The sequence below is a fragment of the Oncorhynchus mykiss genome, chromosome 31 (genome assembly GCF_013265735.2).
Source record: "Oncorhynchus mykiss isolate Arlee chromosome 31, USDA_OmykA_1.1, whole genome shotgun sequence".
Classification (NCBI taxonomy): Eukaryota; Metazoa; Chordata; class Actinopteri; order Salmoniformes; family Salmonidae; genus Oncorhynchus; species Oncorhynchus mykiss.
In genome coordinates this window covers 17,966,009-17,988,160 of record NC_050571.1, presented here as the reverse complement: position 1 = coordinate 17,988,160, position 22,152 = coordinate 17,966,009, and the positions used below count along the sequence as shown (strand labels likewise).

The 22,152-nt window shown below is 41.6% G+C and overlaps 2 protein-coding genes across 6 annotated transcripts in view; one reads left to right on the top strand and one right to left on the bottom strand.

The window, feature by feature from the left end:
• Nucleotides 1–17,028, bottom strand: part of micu3b (mitochondrial calcium uptake family, member 3b) — a 39,675-nt gene extending 22,647 nt beyond the window's left edge. For 3 of the 5 annotated variants that reach the window (XR_005041132.1, XM_036969585.1, XM_036969587.1), the window contains exons 1-8: nt 16,738–17,028; nt 15,020–15,167; nt 9,160–9,191; nt 8,456–8,534; nt 6,442–6,489; nt 6,255–6,337; nt 6,087–6,158; nt 1,978–2,019 (exon numbers count right to left, since the gene is read on the bottom strand). Coding sequence is in view for 4 of the 5 variants with exons in the window: in XM_036969585.1 (XP_036825480.1) it covers nt 1,978–2,019; nt 6,087–6,158; nt 6,255–6,337; nt 6,442–6,489; nt 8,456–8,534; nt 9,160–9,191; nt 15,020–15,167; nt 16,738–16,974 (741 nt within the window). In the remaining variant the exon portion in view is untranslated. The remainder of the gene's footprint in view (nt 1–1,977; nt 2,020–6,086; nt 6,159–6,254; nt 6,338–6,441; nt 6,490–8,455; nt 8,535–9,159; nt 9,192–15,019; nt 15,168–16,737) is intronic. The other 2 variants (XM_036969586.1, XM_036969588.1) reach the window with 1 other exon arrangement.
• An 85-nt stretch (nt 17,029–17,113) lies between these two features.
• fgf20b (fibroblast growth factor 20b) lies at nt 17,114–20,825 on the top strand. The gene is made up of 3 exons (XM_021583480.2): nt 17,114–18,300; nt 18,672–18,775; nt 19,354–20,825. Exons 1-3 carry the CDS (start codon nt 18,009–18,011, stop codon nt 19,597–19,599), a joined length of 642 nt encoding a protein of 213 aa, XP_021439155.1. The 5' UTR covers nt 17,114–18,008; the 3' UTR covers nt 19,600–20,825.
• The last annotated feature ends 1,327 nt before the right edge of the window (nt 20,826–22,152 follow it).

The window sequence follows — 22,152 nt, the reverse complement described above, 5'->3', positions numbered from 1 at the left end:
TTCCTTGCTGAGCGGCCTTTCAGGTTATGTCGATATAGGACCTGTTTTACTGTGGATATAGATACTTTTGTATCTGTTTCCTCAACAAAAGGTCCTTTGCTATTGTTCTGGGACTGAATTGGACTTTTCGCACCAAAGTACGCTCATCTCTATGAGACAGAACACGTCTCCTTCCTGAGCGGTATGACGGCTGCGTGGTCCCATGGTGTTTATACTTGCGTGCTACTGTTTGTACAGATGAACGTGGTACCTTCAGGAGTTTGGAAATTGCTCCGAAGGATGAACCAAACTTGTGGAGTTCTACATTGATTTTTCTGAGGTCTTGGCTGATTTCTTTTGATTTTCCCATGATGTCAAGCAAAGAGGCGCTGAGTTTGAAGGTAGGCCTTGAAATACATCCACAGGTACACCTCCAATTGACTCAAATTGACTCAAATTTTCTGGAATTTTCCAAGCTGTTTAAAGGCACAGTCAACTTAGTGTATGTAAACTTCTGACCCACTGGAATTGTGATACAGTGAATTATAAGTGAAATCATCTGTCTGTAAACAATTGTTGGAAAAATTACTTGTGTAATTACAAAGTAGATGTCCTAACCGACTTGCCAAAACTATAGTTTGTTAACAAGAAATTTGTGGAGTGATTGAAAAACAAGTTTTAATGACTCCAACCTAAGTGTATGTAAACTTCCGACTTCAGCTGTAGTACTGTTCACCATTCAATCAGGTTTTAGCTCTAGGACTTTCCTTGAAACAAATATTCCCAGTGAAACAGTTTTCCAGGGCCAACTTCTGCCTCCACCCACAGGTGAGCAAAACACTCTGTTGACAAGTGCTGATTTTTTTTACCTCATCCTTTTTGCCCTGGTTCTCGATGTCTCTCATGTCTCGACATCGCCTTGTTCAAAGGCACCACGAACAGCCAACCAGTGAGGGCCAGATCCTCTAACACATGTCCTCAAAATGTGTCTTGCTTCATTTCATAATATTTATTTATCTTATTATTTTTCCATGCCTGGCAGGGGAATGAGACAGTTGAGACAGCTGATAAAACATCTCTTCCTCTGCGCTTCATCGCTCTTCACCAGAGGGAAATTCATGACTTGATCCCAGAGCTAATTACTAAGTCTTTAATGTACCGCTGCTCTCTCTCCATCTCGGCCCATTAAAAGAGTATGAAACGTTTGTAATTAGAATACACGGGTGGGGAAAGCCCAACCGCAGGTTTCAAGACATGCCTGTCATGTAGAGTTTGAAAAGATTTGCCTTTTGAACCATTCTCTGAGAGGATACCTTGAGTGATGCAGAACAAATCAAAACCAAGACACACCTTAACCCAACAGGTCTTAAAACAACCATCTCAAAAGCACTGGTTTTCTTCTTGCTAGCTGCAGCAGCACCCTTTTCTATGTGTCTGTGTTGAGACATTCATTCTAGCAGTACTAGCTCTATAGCTCTCACTGACTGGCACGCCGATCAGCATGGTCAAGCCCACCACAAAAGGTAACCCGAGCCCAAATACCCCTTTTTAAGAAACTGTAAAAATAAAACATGGGGGTCCGGGAGGAATGCTGTCAGTCTTCAGATAAGGGCCTTTTGAAAAGGAACCCATCGCTCAGCCAGCCACTCTGACAGACAGCAGGCCAGTACATAAATCATCTGCTCTGCTGTGGCAGTCCAGCGGCACAGCCAGAGTTTGGACTGGACCCATTACGGCTGCATTGTCCTGGCTACCTCGCAGCTCGCATGACGCTCTGCTAACCTTGCACATGAGAAGGCCAAGATACAGTAATACCATCAATGCATTTAGCATGGAATGGCTTCCGTGGTTTTCATGCCCATTAGCTCACTTGGCTAAGTTACTACAGTAGATTCCTTACATTTTTCATAAGCAAAATAGGCCACATGCAACAGGCTAGCCATGAAGAAAACACATAACAGAAAGTGCAGATATTCTGGTGAGAGGGAGAATACATACTCTCTGTGCACGGGACTCCCGGTTCCCATACAGTTGTAAGTTCTATAAAATGCAGGGGAAAGATGGATGCGGGCATGCAAGATATAGAACCATGTTAGAGACAGGGTAGTGATAGAACCATGTTAGAGAGGGTAGAGGTAGAACCATGTTAATCATAGGGTAGAGATAGAACCATGTTAGAGATAGGCTAGAGATAGAACCATGTTAGAGAGGGTAGAGGTAGAACCATGTTAATCATAGCATAGAGATAGAACCATGTTAGAGATAGGCTACAGATAGAACCATGTTAGAGATAGGGTAGAGATAGAACCATGTTAGAGATAGGGTAGAGATAGAACCATGTTAGAGATAGGATAGAGATAGAACCATGTTAGAGACAGGGTAGAGATAGAACCATGTTAGAGATAGGGTAGAGATAGAACCATGTTAGAGATAGGATAGAGATAGAACCATGTTAGAGATAGGGTAGAGATAGAACCATGTTAGAGATAGGGTAGAGATAGAACCATGTTAGAGATAGGGTAGAGATAGAACCATGTTAGAGATAGGATAGAGATAGAACCATGTTAGAGATAGGGTAGAGATAGAACAATGTTAGAGATAGGGTTGAGATAGAACCATGTTAGAGAAAGGGTAGAGATAGAACCATGTTAGAGATAGAACCATGTTAGAGATAGGGTAAAGATAGAACCATGTTAGAGATAGAACCATGTTAGAGATAGGGTAGAGATAGAACATTATTAGAGATAGGGTAGAGATAGAACCATGTTAGAGATAGGGTAAAGATAGAACCATGTGAGAGAAAGGGTAGAGATAGAACCATGTTAGAGATAGGGTAGAGATAGAAACATGATAGAGATAGGGTAGAGATATAACAATGTTAGAGATATAACCATGTTAGAGATAGGGTAGAGATAGAACCATGTTAGAGATAGGGTAAAGATAGAACCATGTGAGAGATAGGGTAGAGATAGAAACATGTTAGAGATAGGGTAGAGATAGAAACATGTTAGAGATAGGGTAGAGATATAACAATGTTAGAGATATAACCATGTTAGAGATAGGGTAAAGATAGAACCATGTTAGAGATAGAACCATGTTAGAGATAGGGTAGAGATATAACAATGTTAGAGATATAACCATGTTAGAGATAGGGTAGAGATAGAACCATGTTAGAGATAGGGTAAAGATAGAACCATGTTAGAGATAGAACCATGTTAGAGATAGGGTAGAGATAGAACATTATTAGAGATAGGGTAGAGATAGAACCATGTTAGAGATAGGGTAAAGATAGAACCATGTGAGAGAAAGGGTAGAGATAGAACCATGTTAGAGATAGGGTAGAGATAGAAACATGCTAGAGATAGGGTAGAGATATAACAATGTTAGAGATATAACCATGTTAGAGATAGGGTAGAGATAGAACCATGTTAGAGATAGGGTAAAGATAGAACCATGTGAGAGATAGGGTAGAGATAGAAACATGTTAGAGATAGGGTAGAGATAGAAACATGTTAGAGATAGGGTAGAGATAGAACCATGTTAGAGATAGGGTAGAGATAGGGTAGAGAACCATGGGGCAGCAGGTGGTTAGAGCGTTGGACTTGTAACCGAAAGGTTGCAAGATCGAATCCCCGAGTTGACAAGGTAACCCACTGTTCCTAGGCCGTCATTAAACATAAGAATTTGTTCTTAACTGACTTGCCTAGTAAAATAAAGGTTAAAAAAATAAAGAGATAGGGTAGAGATAGAACCATGTTAGAGATAGAACCATGTTAGGGAAAGGGGAGAGATAGAACCATGTTAGAGATAGGGTAGAGATAGAACCATGTTAGAGATAGGGTAGAGATAGAATCATGTTCGAGATAGGGTAGAGATAGAACCATGTTAGAGATAGGGTAGAGATAGAACCATGTTAGAGATATGTGGTAGAGATAGAACCATGTTAAAGAGGCTGGAGATAGAACCATGTTAGAGATAGAACCATGTTAGAGATAGGGTAGAGATTGAACCATGTTAGAACATGCAGGGAAGACTGTCCATTGTTCTATGTTCAAAGGTGTCTTCAACAATACAGGACATTATCACAAAACATTTCATAGTCTATCAATCTAAAGATTTTACATTAATTTTAATGTAAACATTTACAAAAATGTACACTCCTTTCATTGGTTCACTGAATAAGACTAATCCTGTTGTACTGTTGATGTGATAGGACCTCACTCAGATAGTCTGTCTTATCATTGTGATCAAATCCTGGTGTTACATCCACCATACTGTCTATCTACAGCCTACCACATTAACCATGTCTGTCTACAGTCTACCACATCCACCATAATGTCTGTCTACAGTCTACCACATCCACCATACTGTCTGTCTACAGTCTAACACATCCACCATAATGTCTGTCAACAGTCTACCACATCCACCATGCGGTCTGTCTACAGTCTACCACATCCAACATACCGTCTGTCTACAGTCTACCACATCCACCATAATGTCTGTCAACAGTCTACCACATCCACCATAATGTCTGTCACCAGTCTACCACATCCACCATAATGTCTGTCAACAGTCTACCACATCCACCATGCGGTCTGTCTACAGTCTACCACATCCACCATAATGTCTGTCTACAGTCTACCACATCCACCATAATGTCTGTCTACAGTCTACCACATCCACCATAATGTCTGTCTACAGTCTACCACATCCACCATAATGTCTGTCAACAGTCTACCACATCCACCATAATGTATGTCTACAGTCTACCACATCCACCATAATGTCTGTCAACAGTCTACCACATCCACCATAATGTCTGTCTACAGTCTACCACATCCACCATAATGTCTGTCAACAGTCTACCACATCCACCATAATGTCTGTCAACAGTCTACCACATCCACCATGCGGTCTGTCTACAGTCTACCACATCCACCATGCGGTCTGTCTACAGTCTACCACATCCAACATACCGTCTGTCTACAGTCTACCACATCCACCATAATGTCTGTCAACAGTCTACCACATCCACCATGCGGTCTGTCTACAGTCTACCACATCCACCATGCGGTCTGTCTACAGTCTACCACATCCACCATAATGTCTGTCTACAGTCTACCACATCCACCATAATGTCTGTCTACAGTCTACCACATCCACCATAATGTCTGTCTACAGTCTACCACATCCACCATAATGTCTGTCAACAGTCTACCACATCCACCATAATGTCTGTCAACAGTCTACCACATCCACCATAATGTCTGTCTACAGTCTACCACATCCACCATAATGTCTGTCAACAGTCTACCACATCCACCATAATGTCTGTCAACAGTCTACCACATCCACCATGCGGTCTGTCTACAGTCTACCACATCCACCATGCGGTCTGTCTACAGTCTACCACATCCAACATACCGTCTGTCTACAGTCTACCACATCCACCATAATGTCTGTCAACAGTCTACCACATCCACCATGCGGTCTGTCTACAGTCTACCACATCCACCATGCGGTCTGTCTACAGTCTACCACATCCACCATAATGTCTGTCAACAGTCTACCACATCCACCATAATGTCTGTCTACAGTCTACCACATCCACCATAATGTCTGTCAACAGTCTACCACATCCACCATGCGGTCTGTCTACAGTCTACCACATCCACCATAATGTCTGTCTACAGTCTACCACATCCACCATAATGTCTGTCTACAGTCTACCACATCCACCATAATGTCTGTCTACAGTCTACCACATCCACCATAATGTCTGTCAACAGTCTACCACATCCACCATAAATGTCTGTCAACAGTCTACCACATCGACCATGCGGTCTGTCTACAGTCTACCACATCCACCATGCGGTCTGTCTACAGTCTACCATATCCAACATACCGTCTGTCTACAGCTCAAACACTTTCTTCCTGACTTCCATACTTCCTGCAGGACAATTTTATTGTTCCAAACTTTAAATGTATAATGGGGAAACATTGCTCTTCGTCATTTCTATCTAACTGAACTTTACAGGAATTAATACCTAGAATAAATGCATGGCCTAAATGCGGAGAATATTCCAGAAATAAATGCCTCTCCTTACCAGCTTGTCAGACCTTGGAGCACCATCATCTGCTTCTTTTCTATCCTTTTTCTTACGGAAGATTTCCTCAAGCTGGTTAGAAGACAGAAGATGTTCCGATGTTATTCAGACTTCCTTCACTAACCAAAGGAACTATCCTTCTCATTTAACCTTAAGATAATTACATACCACCAAGAACTCCCGTTTGTCCACCATTTTGTTTCCATCTGCATCAAACATGTTGAAAGCTATCTTAAAGCCAGCATGAGGTTCTGGGAAAGGACCGAGAAACGAGATAAGACAAGAAACCACGTTCAAACTAACATCTTACGTATGTTTTCTTTTTTAAATAAAATATCTAATCAAACATACTTACTTGTTAAAATGCAGAGCAGGAATAGATACTCTGTGTAACCGATGATGCCTGGAAACAAAAATACAAATGTTTGGCTTTAATCTTGACTGTCATAAATGTATATAGAAAGTTCCTAAAATAATTGAACATTAGTCTAGCAGTTTACTTGAGTTATATAGAGTTTTTCAAAGTCCTTTCCTAACTCTTCACATGCATGAAACACCCCACGAAACAGTGCAACACCTTTAGACAACAGCTAATCTTCTCTTTCATATTGATAACATCTTAGAAAGGTGCCTCTTAATTCATGGTTGGTGTTCTCATCACACAAACAGAGGCTTTACAACGTAAGTGACCTATCTGGACACAACCCCAAACAAAATGAAGCCCCAGTGCTGGCTTCGGTGCGTCCTCTGTTTGGATAACAAGGTTTAAAACATTCTCCAGTGATCTGTCACTGATTGTGGATGCCTGATTCGGCTTCCTGTTCCTTTTTGTGTTCTAGAACTCCCTTTGTTGTGTGACTGCGAGAAGAAGAGAAGAGTAACTGTCAGGGTCCATCTCAGTAGACTGAAGAGGGTTGTCTTGCTGCCTCTGAAAGCATTCCCAAGCGTTTGTTTGCAGGAGAAGACAGTGACTAAAGCACAGACAGCTCTGGGTGTTATGGGAAAAGGATTCAGGTATGGCCTTTGCTCCAGGGAGATTTCCCACCAAAAAAGGACACTTGGGAGGAAAAAATACTATGAATGGACTATGGTAGTGCATCCAATAAAATCCTCTTTCTTTATATTTCTGATACTCCTTGTCATATAAAAGTTCTGCAGATATCTGATGTTTGTCTGCGTTGGGATAGTTGAATGTGGTGGGGAAGTACTGGATGCCAATAGAGAGTTTCTGTTGAAAAGTCCCAATGAAATGGTGCATCCCAACATGAGTCACTGATCTGCTCGAAAACTTCTCTGTTGAAAATGTATAGGGCCTTAAAATGACTAAAGTTCTCTGACTTTTTAAGGGTTAAATAGGTTGGAGGGAAAAAATCTTTAAGATTCCATCCATGTCTCACCAATACCACACACACCTTCACTCAGGGAGAGAGAAACCTTCCCTCCCCTCTCCAACCCTCCCCTTCCCTCCCCAATCCTCAACCCTTCCAACCTCTGAGCTCAAGAAGATGTTGTCAGACAATAGAAATAATTCCTCAGAAACACTTCGTATAGAGTGGCAGAACCGGAGATGTAATCCTACTCCATTCTTAGGATTCATCATGTCCATGGTGATCAGGAGGCAGCCAGTGGGACGTGTCTCAACAGAACCGGGTTCAAACAGCACCTCTCATTCTCAAAGCAAGGCTTTGTTCGCTGATCAATCCAATCCTTTTTTTCTCTGCAAAACCGCCATGTTTAACAGCAGGATTAAAAGCCCCAGATCCCAGCGTTGGCACTTAGCTAAAGCAACAGAGGAGAGAGCAGGGAGAACTTATACACCAAACACAGGGTTTGAAACGCAGGGAGTGATGTTCACTTCTTCAGGGAGCAATGAGAACAGGTTACTTGAACCATGTTTCCATGAAAATAACAACATTGAAGAACATTTACAATTACCTCCTTTCCTCAGCTTGTCAATACTGTAGCGAATCGAGGGAGTGGGAAGCGAACCCGGGTCTCTTGTGTAAAAGGCAAACACTATGCATTGCAGCAATACATTTTACCTACTTGATGGGAATCGTAACGTGGCTCATATTTCAAGGATCGCTACACTATTTTGAAAATACAAGCACATCTCATTCTCAGTACAGGGATGTAGTTTATTATAACTGGTAACGGTATCGCTAATCAATGGTACATCCTATTTAGGGTAGATTTCCTTCACCCTCGTATCTAAGGTTACCTGAGAGCAAATGACAACATCACTGTTTGATGGGAAGATAAGATGGTGTTTACTGCCTGTACTCTGTTCTCGATTGATTTGGTATATGGAACCTGCAAACATTCCACTGGCCATATTCTTGATGATAGAGAGAGTTAAGGAGTCTTACCTCGGTGACGTAGGTTCCTGAATAAATTGGATGATCCTTTAAAAACAGGAGGGGTGTCTGCCAGCATCTGTTCCAACTCCTTCAACAATGGAAGAAAATCAGTGTTTACTCTTTGAAGAATCAGTACACAAACATGAATAATTCATTATTATACACTGAGTGTAAGATTAGGAACACCCTTTTCCATGGTAGATGAAGGGGAGGTGACACTATGAAGAATCATTTTTAAGCCTTGAGACAATTGAGACATGGATTGTGAATGTGTGCCATTCAGAGGGTGAATGGGCAAGACAAAAGATTGAAGTGCCTTTGAACGGGGTAGTAGGTGACAGGTGCACTGGTTTGTGTCAAGAACTGCAATGCTGCTGGGTTTTTCACGCTCAACAGTTTCCTGTGTGTATCAAGAATGGTCCACCACCCAAAGGACATCCAGCCAACTTGACACAACTGTGGGAAGCATTGGAGTCAACATGAGCCAGCATCCCTGTGTAACGCTTTCGACACCTTGTAGAGTCCATGCCCCAACAAATTGAGGCTGTTTGGAGGGCAAAAGGGGGTGCAACTCAATATTAGGAAGGTGTTCCTAATTTTTTGTACACTCAGTGTACATCGATTATTCACTTAGAAGAGAAAAGCAGGGTTCTATTTCAAATACATTTTCACACTTGTCAATGCATGCAGTGCTATAATCACAAACCTCCCACCTGTTTTGTTAGAGACTTCCAAATCCTCTTTTCTAAAAAGAAAAAAGAAAGTATTGTTCAGAATAAATTAACTGATCAGTATTATTCATGGTGAAAAAAATTACAATTATTCGCACAACATGCTATGAACAAGCCTATAATGTACTTTATGGTGGAAAAACAAGTGGCTATGTGTAAGAAAGGACAGCTGGACTCAGGGCTGTACTGAAACATGAGTGCCATATCTCCAGGAACGCATTCCAATACCCAATAAAAAGGTCCCTGGCCATAAGATAAGGCGTTGGCTTCATAAAAACACCTGGCTAGGTGATTCACATGGCCCTACCACCCCAGAGGGATGATAACAGTGACAATAACTTTAAGGTCTGTTTCTGATGGAGGAAGCAGTTATGATGACCCTTTGCTTTGTAGAGCTCTCCCACCAAATGGAGGTGTCTGGGTGGACAAGCAAATATAAGAGGAAGGGGAAATCCTCAATTTGTGCATTTAATCCCATGAAAAATTAATTCACATTCACACCAAGGCCTGAAATGTATAAAGATTAGAGTGACCGAGGGGTTTCATAGCACAGTGGTCCAGTAAAAATACACTGAACAAAAATATAAATGCAACATATGTTGGTCCCATGTTTTATGACCTAAAATAACATTTCCCAGACATTTTTCATATGAACAAAAAGCTTATTTCTGTGCAAAAATGTGTTTACATCCCTGTTAGTGAGCATTTCACCTTTGCCAAAATAATCCACCTGACAGGATTGGCATATCAAGAAGCTGATTAAACAGCATGATCAAAATGTGCAGTTTTGTCACACAACACAATGCCACAGATGCCACAGATTGGCAATGCCACAGATGACTCAAGTTTTTAGGGGGCGTGCAATTGGCATGCTGACAGCAGGAATGTCGACCAAAGCTGTTTCCAGAGAATGTAATGTTATTTTCTCTACCATAAGCCGCCTCCAACGTCATTTTAGAGAATTTGGCAGTACGTCCAACCAGCCTCACAACCGCGGACCACGTGTAACCACGCCAGTCCAGAACCTCCACATCTGGCTTCTTCACCTGTGAGATCGTCAGAGACCAGCCTACTGGTGCTGATGAGCTGATGAAACTGAGGAGTGTTTCTGTCGTTTTGTGGAGAAAAACTCATTCTGATTGGCTGGGCCTGGCTCCCCAGTGGGTGGGCTTGGCTCCCAAGTGGGTGGGCCTATGCCCTCCCAGGCCCACTAATGACTGCGCCCCTGCCCAGTCATGTCAAATCCATAGATTAGGGCCTAATGAATGTATTTCAATTGACTGATTTCCTTATTTGAATTGTAACTCAGAAATTGTAACTTGCGTATATATATTTGCTCAGCAGAAGATCTTTGCGGTTTTGACTAAAATGTTGATGAAAAAACCCTGAGAAAACTATGTGTAGCAATGCTAGCTATGTCCTGTAAAACAGACACATCAACACAGACTATGAACTCTTTCATTAGACATACATCAGTCTCTAACAATGGGGACCAGAGTTATACTGGTGCCTTTCCCAACAGACATTTTAGCCTCAGTATAGGAATACATTGGGTCAGGGCTTATTTGGCTGGCTGGCTGGCTCATTCTTTGAAGAGAGAAAATCATTAAAATCACTAGAAAAGAGTGACCATTTACCTTGGCAGAATTAAAACCAACACTGTTCTAAGCAAACAGGCAATTTCTCTGAAATACCTGAGATGCTCCTTTTTATCATGGGAACAAGTTTGAAACCACCCACATAGGCTCACACAGTACCATATACAGTGCCTTTAGAAAGTATTCATACCCCTTGACTTATTCCACCTTTTGTTGTGTTACAGCCTGACATCAAAGTGGATTAAATAGATTTTTTTATTTCACCCATCTACACACAATACCCCATAATGACAAAGATTTCTTTGCAAATTTATTGAAAGTGAAACACAGAAATATCTCATTTACAAACGTATTCACGCCCCTGAGTCAAAACTTTTTAGAAGCACCTTTGGCTGTGATTACAGTTGTGTCTTTCTGGGTAAGTCTCTAAGAGCTTTGTACAGCTGGATTGTACAAAATGTGCCTATTATTATTTTTTTAATTCTTCAATCGTCAAGTTGATTGTTGATCATTGCTAGACAGCCATTTTCAAGTCCTGCCATAGATTTTCAAGACAATTTAAATCAAAACTGTAACTACGCCACTCAGGAACATTCAATGTCATCTTGGTAAGCAACTCCAGTGTATATTTGGCTTTGTGTTTTAGGTTATTGTCCTGCTGAAAGGTGAATTTATCTCCCAGTGTCTGTTGGAAAGCAGACTGAAGCCACTGTAGGTTACCACAATACCACATAGGTTACCACAATACCATACAGGCTACGACAATAACATATAGGCTACCACAATACCATATAGGTTACCACAATACCACATAGGTTACCACAATACCATATAGGTTACCACAATACCACATAGGTTACCACAATACCATACAGGCTACGACAATAACATATAGGCTACCACAATACCATATAGGTTACCACAATACCACATAGGTTACCACAATACCATACCGGCTACCACAATACCATATAGGTTACCACAATACCATACAGGCTACGACAATAACATATAGGCTACCAAAATACCATATAGGTTACCACAATACCACATAGGTTACCACAACACCACATAGGTTACCACAATACCATACCGGCTACCACAATACCATATAGGTTACCACAATACCACATAGGTTACCACAATACCATACAGGCTACGACAATAACATATAGGCTACCACAATACCATATAGGTTACCACAATACCACATAGGTTACCACAATACCATACCGGCTACCACAATACCATATAGGTTACCACAATACCACATAGGTTACCACAATACCATACAGGCTACGACAATACCACATAGGTTACCACAATACCATACCGGCTACCACAATACCATATAGGTTACCACAATACCACATAGGTTACCACAATACCATACCGGCTACCACAATACCATATAGGTTACCACAATACCACATAGGTTACCACAATACCACATAGGTTACCACATTACCATACCGGCTACCACAATACCATATAGGTTACCACAATACCACATAGGTTACCACAATACCATACAGGCTACGACAATAACATATAGGCTACCACAATAACATATAGGTTACGACAATACCACATAGGTTACCATAATACCACATAGGTTACCACAATACCATACCGGCTACCACAATACCATATAGGTTACCACAATACCACATAGGTTACCACAATTCCATACAGGCTACGACAATACCATATAGGCTACCACAATACCATACAGGCTACGACAATACCACATAGGTTACCACAATACCACATAGGTTACCACAATACCATACAGGCTACCACAATACCATATAGGTTACCACAATACCACATAGGTTACCACAATATCATATAGGTTACCACAATACCACATAGGTTACCACAACACCATATAGGTTACCACAATACCACATAGGTTACCACAATACCATATATGTTACCACAACACCATATAGGTTACCACAATACCATATAGGCTACCACAATACCATATAGGTTACCACAATACCACATAGGTTACCACAATACCATACAGGCTACGACAATACCATATAGGTTACCACAACACCATATAGGTTACCACAACACCATATAGGTTACCACAACACCACATAGGTTACCACAACACCATATGGGTTACCACAATACCATACCGGCTACCACAATACCATATAGGTTACCACAATACCACATAGGTTACCACAATACCATACAGGCTACGACAATACCACATAGGTTACCACAATACCACATAGGTTACCACAATACCATACCGGCTACCACAATACCATATAGGTTACCACAATACCACATAGGTTACCACAATACCACATAGGTTACCACATTACCATACCGGCTACCACAATACCATATAGGTTACCACAATACCACATAGGTTACCACAATACCATACAGGCTACGACAATAACATATAGGCTACCACAATAACATATAGGTTACGACAATACCACATAGGTTACCATAATACCACATAGGTTACCACAATACCATACCGGCTACCACAATACCATATAGGTTACCACAATACCACATAGGTTACCACAATACCATACAGGCTACGACAATAACATATAGGCTACCACAATAACATATAGGTTACGACAATACCACATAGGTTACCATAATACCACATAGGTTACCACAATACCATACCGGCTACCACAATACCATATAGGTTACCACAATACCACATAGGTTACCACAATTCCATACAGGCTACGACAATACCATATAGGCTACCACAATACCATACAGGCTACGACAATACCACATAGGTTACCACAATACCACATAGGTTACCACAACACCATATAGGTTACCACAATACCACATAGGTTACCACAATACCATATATGTTACCACAACACCATATAGGTTACCACAATACCATATAGGCTACCACAATACCATATAGGTTACCACAATACCACATAGGTTACCACAATACCATACAGGCTACGACAATACCATATAGGTTACCACAACACCATATAGGTTACCACAACACCATATAGGTTACCACAACACCACATAGGTTACCACAACACCATATGGGTTACCACAATACCATATAGGCTACCACAATACCATATAGGTTACCACAACACCATATAGGTTACCACAACACCATATAGGTTACCACAATACCACATAGGTTACCACAATACCATACAGGCTCCCACAATTTTAGAAAACGGGATTCTGGCGATATCATTTTAATTGAACAGCAACGCAAAGCAGAAGTTATTTTCATATGAAATACTGTATGTAAACGATGACAATATTCTGTGATGTATAATTGCCCTATATCCCAGACTTTTCCAAACATCCTCAGTCAGGGAAAAAAACGTATCTGATTTTACAACCACAGCATAAAACCATAAAACGTCATTATCCCTATTTCGTAACACATTAGCCATCAGAGAGAGTGAGGAGAGAAGGCTGACGCAATGTGTGCTATTCACATTAGTGCTCCATTTATACCCCTCGTAACATGCCAGGGAAACCAAGACACACCACATCAACAGGCCCCAGAATACATGGCTATGTCCCAAATGGCACCCTATTCCCTACACAGTGCACTATCTATGGAATAGGGTGCCATTTGGGAAGGAGACAAGATCTTTATTCAATCCCAATACTGTGAGTTTATATCTGATAATTTAGCATGTGTTTAACAGCTTCTAATGTAGTGACTAAAATCATCATGATTCACAGACATCATGAATGTCTATCACTTGAGACATTCTGTTTTGTCTCCGTCTGTCTGTTTTTCTGTCCGTCAGAGTTTGTTGCTACAGAAATGAGACGTAACAGTGGTGCTGCTAGTAAAGATCTGTATCTACTTGACTCCTAGCCAATCACACAGTTATTTTTATGTCACTCACAAGGCCTTTACATAAAGAGTGTTGGTGTGAGTGTCCAGCAAACAACATTGGCACCTCGGACGCTACCATCATCATCTGTACAGTACAGAATAGAACTGCTGAAGATTGTTATTTAATCAGCACCATATGGCAACATCTTAGTTTGATGACTATTTATCGACTATATGAGGAGAAGCAACAAGTGGTGTGTGTGTGTGTGTGTGTGTGTGTGTGTGTGTGTGTGTGTGTGTGTGTGTGTGTGTGTGTGTGTGTGTGCGTGCGTGCGTGCGTGCGTGCGTGCGTGCGTGCGTGCGTGCATGCGTGCGTGCGTGCGTGTGTGTGATGGTTAGTACTCACTCTTAGGCTCACCCATGGTGACAGACTCAATGAAGTTCAGTGGGGTCATATAGAGCTGTCCCTCATATTCCACTGAGCTGAACAACCGAAACCTGGCCTCATGGGACGACATGTACACATCCCCATCATCCAGATCAAATGTCTTGGCCTGAAACAAAACACACACATACACACACACACACGCACACATATATATATCCAAAATAATTTAATGTTTTTAAGCAAAGTGTGAAAAAAGTTTCAATTAATAGTTTTTAAAAAAACATGTTTTTTCATGGGCAAACATTAGAGTAAGAACACATTCTCATTTACAGCATTGACTTGGAGAATAGTTACAGGGGACATGAGCCAATTTGAAGAACCCATGAGCTAAAAACTAGAACCCATGTTTTACTTCAAAAAATGGGCACCATGTTTTGTCAGGCGTGTACCAGATAACGTTCCTACAAATGTTTAGAAAACAGCGATATCAGGAGGCAGGCCTGCCTGGCCTGGTGAGGACAAAGTGGACGTCTCTCTCTGGTGGCAGAGTGCCAGGCCCACTGGGCACACAGCAAACACCTCAGGGAATGTGTGCCCCCCTTCTTCCCCGCCCTCTCCTCTGCCCCCACACCCCTCCTCCTCTGGGTAAACCCCCACCATCAAATGTCAGCCCCTCCGCCAAGTCCTCGTGTCCAGTTTCCTACGTTCCTGGATTCCTGTGTCTCAAACCCCCAGTCAAGGTTACATCAAGCCACGTCCCGTCACCACCACTCCCACCCTCACCACCCTAGAGTTAGATAAGAGGGTGGGGACAAAGTCTATGCCCCAAATGGCAACCCATTCCCTAGAGCCTGGTCAAAAATAGTGCATTATATAGGGAATAGGGTGCCATTTGGGAAGTATTAAAAAAGGAACACAATGTAAAAGGAGGGTTGCAAACTAGACCGCGGTCAGTGACTTCAGCACGGTTTACTGATTGAACAGTCTAATGAAGGCTTTACAGCAATGATCCCACAGATCATCCTAAAACAAACCTGCCAACTAAACAGAGGGAGTGAGAGCAACGCCTCACTGGGCCTTATTGGTTTCCACTATTATTATTGTCACTGCCTGTCTGTTTGCCTGTACGTGTCCAAGTCTTCTCACTAAATAGCCCTATACAAGCATATTATGACGAGGAAGACTGCCTCCACCTATTCTCACATAGCAATCATGGCACTTGTAAAAAAAAAAAAAAAAGTTCAAAAAAGAGAGAGAATTGTAATTGTTATAAGAGGTCTTAATATGTATTTTATATTTATGTAACGTAATTTTAATCTATATTCACGATATAGACCAGTACAAAACATTTCAGCACCCCATGTCATGGACAGCGCCCTTGTTATAATGGGACAAATAGTCACATTGGTCCATTTAAATTAAATTGCCATGTGTGTTTCTGTCTACACAATGCATCCCTGTTTGATCGTTTTTTATTTATGCCATGGGTTTTTTACTATCACGGAACGTCAACCTTGAATCTTACCCGAAAATAATTGTATTTTCAGCTCTGCCTCGCGTTGTGAGATGAGTGGGCATGTTAACGTGTAGCTACAGTCACTCACTGGCAGCCTATTGCGTGAATTATTAATATTAGGCTATCTGCTAGGCTATTACATAGACAGATAAATATGATATTTATTATACATGCTTTATATACTAATGCCCCATGCCATGACAAGTAGGCTATACAATACCTTATCTGTAGCAGATACTTCTGGTAATGCGAGAAGTAAACCATTATCGATTTGGTTTGACAGTGTATTTTGGACATTGTAATAACTCGCGAAACCAGCTCCGGTGGCGATACATACTCCAGTTGCAATACGTTTAAATGTCTTAGTTCTCTTCGGTGTTTGTTTCCAAAATACAAATCTCCCTGAGGTAGATGAGAAATTAGTCGATGTGGAAATAAGTCTACGGAAGGCAGCCATGGCTGTTGTTCATTGAAGTGTCATAGCAGAAGATCGCGGCAAGCTGTTCTTTTCCATCGCGAGATAATCCGTGTGACGTTTCACCCCGTTTTACCTGAATGTTTTGCGCTCCCAGTCTTGTAGCGGCTCTCAGTCAAGAATCCAAGTTTCTCTTAGAATTTTTCGGGTTAATATGGCAATGCCTTAAAATAGAGGCATCACATTGCATTGCTTATATAGCTCAATACATAGGCTATTGTATGTGTTGTTTCATGTGTAAGTATTTTGATCACATCACGGTGTTTGTTAGGTTGTGGTAGTTGCTCTTGCTGGTTGGTGCAGTGCAAACTGAAGTAGACTAATGAGTGTGAGAATGCGATAGGACTGTCACTATCGTTGCCATAGGTAAGTAGCAAAGTACAATCAATGGCCAACATATTGCAATGTAACCAAATACATGATCAAACTCTCTCTCTCTCTCTCTCTCTCTCGCTCTCTGTCTTATTTTATACCTTAGGAAGAAAAAAATCTCTGCCAAGGCAAGTCTGAACGATAGCCCCGCCCACTAAAAGTCCCCGTCATTTTGCACCTGCCTCACGTCTTTAGGCACTGTGTGCGCAATCCTCCAACAGCTAGCCTACCTTACCTGCAGAGCAGTGGTCTTGTGTCTCTCATAGAAAGAGGGGTTGGATACATTGGTAGCTCTCTGTAAAAGGTTCTGACTTGCTACTGTATATGGTTTTCACAATTTTTCAACCCTTCGTGAGCGGTGGGAACTACCAGAATTGAACAACATTATCTTAACTCAACTGATGAAGACATCAAGCGGTAGGGTCATAATTTGGAACGAATTACCCAAAGTATACATGTCAAGGGAAAAAAGGGACTTATCCGTTTCAGTTCAACAGAGCATTTGCTTAGTAACGGACGCGAACGTAAACATGCAATAGGCAACAGAGTAGCAATCTGGTAACTGTCGACGCGAGAGCGCTCACTCAGGATCTCTCTGTTGAACTTTACTCGCTCCAACTCTGACGAACGGGAGGACTGCTGCGATGGCTGCTCTGGGTGAAGTTGGAAGCTTCTTGCACGGCATTGATGGTGTAGGACACGTCGGGTCCCATTTTCTCCTGACGTCTCTTGGAGAGAGTCCAGCGGTACTGCTGGGTCAGGGTGAACACCTCGTACCTGGTGCCGGGGAAAGCCTGTCCCGGAGCGCCACGGCAGATTTAACACTTTTAAAAGGGATTCTCCGGAGAAGGCAGTTATACTGTAGAACTGGATTTCATCTGGAAATACTTCCTGGTGGCACTGTGCAAGGGACAAGAAAGGACCACAGTAGATTCGGTAATTATCAAGTAATTAGTGTGTTATTACAGATCTCATATTACACATTCATATTTTATGGTTAAAAATGTTACCAAATATTTTATCATTATTATATAATACAAGTTATTGTTATAATAATAATAATAATTTGTATTATTATAATTGTTTATTTGTGTAACAAGATCAGTTTCCTACCATAACATCAGTTGCCAATATTAGCCCTAAAGCAATAGTGCAACTGTTATAATTTGTTCAATAATTATCACTGGAAGTAATGTGAAAGTCCCATAGGGAAAATGTGCCTATACTCTATCCTAGTGTGTCACAATCTGTGATAGAAGCGTTCTCTGGTGAAATACACCTGGAACAACGGATGTATTCTTCTCCAGGTATTTTGGAATTCATAAGCATTGCTGTTGGATTGATAAGCATTCGAGGAGTGGACAGTGCTCTCTACCTGGGGATGAATGACAAGGGAGAGCTCTATGGTTCTGTAAGTATTACACTCATTTACTGTCTCTCTGCTGTTTCTGTAGTCCCACCTCTCATTACATATGTGTTGTAGAAGGGTCTCTGGGTCTTTTGTTGTCCAATATACATTAGAATATACCAGCAGGTGGCATTAATGGGTTTCCTTGACTATTCCTGTCACTCTGCCATAAAGGATCCAGTTCTGCTGTCACTCTTCCATAAATGATCCAGTTCTGCACTAGTTATGGTCTTATCATCGTCCACAATAGGGACTGTGAAATGACACACACACAAATATACGCACACACTCTATCATACTCTAATACACAATCTACACACACAATTGTTTGTATAGCATTGTATTTTACATTTGTGTGACTGTTCTTGTGGATCAGTGTTTTGTTACTTGTCATGTTTGATGATTTTGTGTGGACCCCAGGAAGAATAGCTGTTGCTTTGGCAAAAGCGAATGGGCATTCAAATAAACAAAACAAACCAAGCAGCCTTACCACAAATGTATCCTTGCTCTGGTAAGACCGTTGATTTATTGTCAACGAATCTGACATCATAATCTGATCTGACTTGGTTTCTACCCTGCAGGAGAAGCTGAGCGCTGAGTGTGTCTTCAGGGAGCAGTTTGAGGAGAACTGGTACAACACATACTCCTCCAACCTCTACAAGCACGGAGACAAAGGGACTCGCTACTTTGTGGCGTTAAACAAGGACGGCACGGCTCGGGATGGAACAAAGTCCAGGCGACACCAGAAGTTCACTCACTTCCTGCCCAGGCCCGTGGACCCTGACCGGGTACCGGAGCTGTACAAGGAGATTCTGGGCCACAGCTGAGACTGGCCTGCACCCACCGTCCCAGATCAGATCAGGAATAGCTGTGTATTGAGCTCTAGTCCCTCCTGCTGTGGGAAGCAGGGATGTGTGCAGGCCAGGCAGTGTGACTGGCGGTGTTAAGACAGTGGAGCCAACCAATCCCTTAGCAGCCCCGGCCCCAGCCCCAGTCCCAGCCCTACAGCGGACCCAGCTCCAGCCAGCCAGCAGGGAAGGCCTACACTGGGGATAAAGGTACTAGCCAGGGGCCTCCCCTCAGAATGCACGAGCCAGCTCTCAGCGGTGACCAAGACAGTCTAGAATGTCTGACATTGTCAACATGTACACCAAGGCATGAGGAGGCTGTTTGTTCCAGGGGCCAACTGACCCCCGAGAGTAGCTGTCGTGTGGAATAGGAGAGGAACAGGATCAGAGGAAGCGATGCTGATGCAGGAGGGAGGGAGGGTCACTCTTCTGTTTGAGGGCCAATACATTTCAGGAAGTGTCTTTGGACTGAGGATCTAGTTGGAATCATAGAGATAAAACATAGAGATAGAACATAATGATAGAACTGTTCTATTATCTATTGTTAGAATGGCAAAATCTATGGGATTCTATACAGTTAAAGAACCTCGTTTTTTATTTGGGGGGGCTCTGTTCATTCAAGAAGGATTTTGAAGGAATTCACCTGTTTTTCTTCTCGTTTTACATGTGACTAGATCATGCTGAAAGGAGCAGAAATATATTTGCCACAGATATCATTTCAAAATGTATTATTTATTCATTTCTAGATACATATATTTATGTTATATATTTATTTATTTCAGAATATATTTTTGCAGTTAAATATACAGTACTGTATAGAGAAACCACTAGAAATTATATCTATATAGAAATAACATTTCTTTTAATCTGAGGATACCAGTTGTCTCACTTAGCTTGGGCCACATTGTGAGATTGTCTTAAAATAATGTGGGGGGAAAACTGTAATTTGCTGATTTTTTCCCAAAAAGCCCTCTGCTGTACGCATCACATTTAAAGTCTGTGCAGTGTATCCTTATTAAAGTCAGTGAACTAGATTTGTCTTTTTGATATCTGTTTGGAACATTTAATGATGCATTGTAAATGTTTTAACATTTGGGTTCAGAAACTAAGAGGACCACACTGTTTATTACCTCTATGGTTTTCTTGATGAACCAACTGACAAAAAAATAATAAAAAATAAACAAGTTTAACTCACATTTTCTAAAGAGGCGTAATGCATTGGTGTCTATAGTTTTGTCTTTTGAATTTGGTGAGTTCAAATATATAAACCTATTTACGAGATCCATGTTGTTCTTTTTATGATTGTCATTATGTTGAGAGACAAGAGCGAGGTTCCCATGCATGCATAAAAACTTCAAAGTCACTCTGTGGAACTTGCTCACGTAGCGGCCTCACAATGACACGGCCAGGGCCAAATAAAAAATGACCTTTACCGTTGGTCTGTTCAGCGGCTTGGCAGCTGTATAAAACTGGAGGTCAGCGCGATAAGGGCTAAGTAAGCTCTGTTGACAGTTGCAGAATGATAGTCCTGATTAATAGTATTATTGAACAATGAAAGAGAGCCAAGGTGGCCAAGAAATCTCTCCAGCCTCCAGACTGAGTGAAAACCTTTGTGTCCCATTCTTTTTTTGTAATACCTTATCTTTTTTTTTAGTCTGCTGACAGCTTTAACGCAGCAGAACGCGTGTCCACTGAGTTGATGGTTATTTCTTTGTGTGAAATTGTTTCACAGAGAGATTGTTTTACAATATCCATGCAATTTCAGTGATAGCCAAATGATTTTATAGGGGCTTGTCCTCAAAGGAGGAGATATAGCCCTCTTAGTACCTGCATGTCTCTATCCAACTGTATCCAAAACAATATTTAGAACGAAACAGGAATTAGAACGTTATATAAAACATATGATCTTCGGACAATGGCTGAACAGTATATTTATTTCAAAGCCACCATCTTGGTATCTTTGTACAGTTTCCTCAACGGTTGGGAGGATATCTGTGTTGAAGCATGAAAGCTAAAGGCCTGTGATCTCAACATCTCTGTGATGGCAAGCCAACTGCTGTCTTGACATGGGGAGTCTGCTCTGCTGCCAACTCTCAGCCTTGTAGGATATGATGGGACTTTCCCATTAGAACACCTACATAATCAACATCTACCTCTATCTCTTCTCCCCATAATGATATAATGCACCTTGTTCAATGGTGCTCTCTATGTTTATGTGTACATTCCCTGACTATCTACCCCATAAACACATATTCCCTGGCTAGCTACCCCATAAACATGTATTCCCTGGCTATCTACCCCATAAATATGTATTCCCTGGCTAGCTACCCCATAAACATGTATTCCCTGGCTATCTACCCCATAAATATGTATTCCCTGGCTCTCTACCCCATAAACATGTATTCCCTGGCTCTCTACCCCATAAACACGTATTCCCTGGCTCTCTACCCCATAAACATGTATTCCCTGGCTCTCTACCCCATAAACATGTATTCCCTGACTATCTACCCCATAAACACATATTCCCTGGCT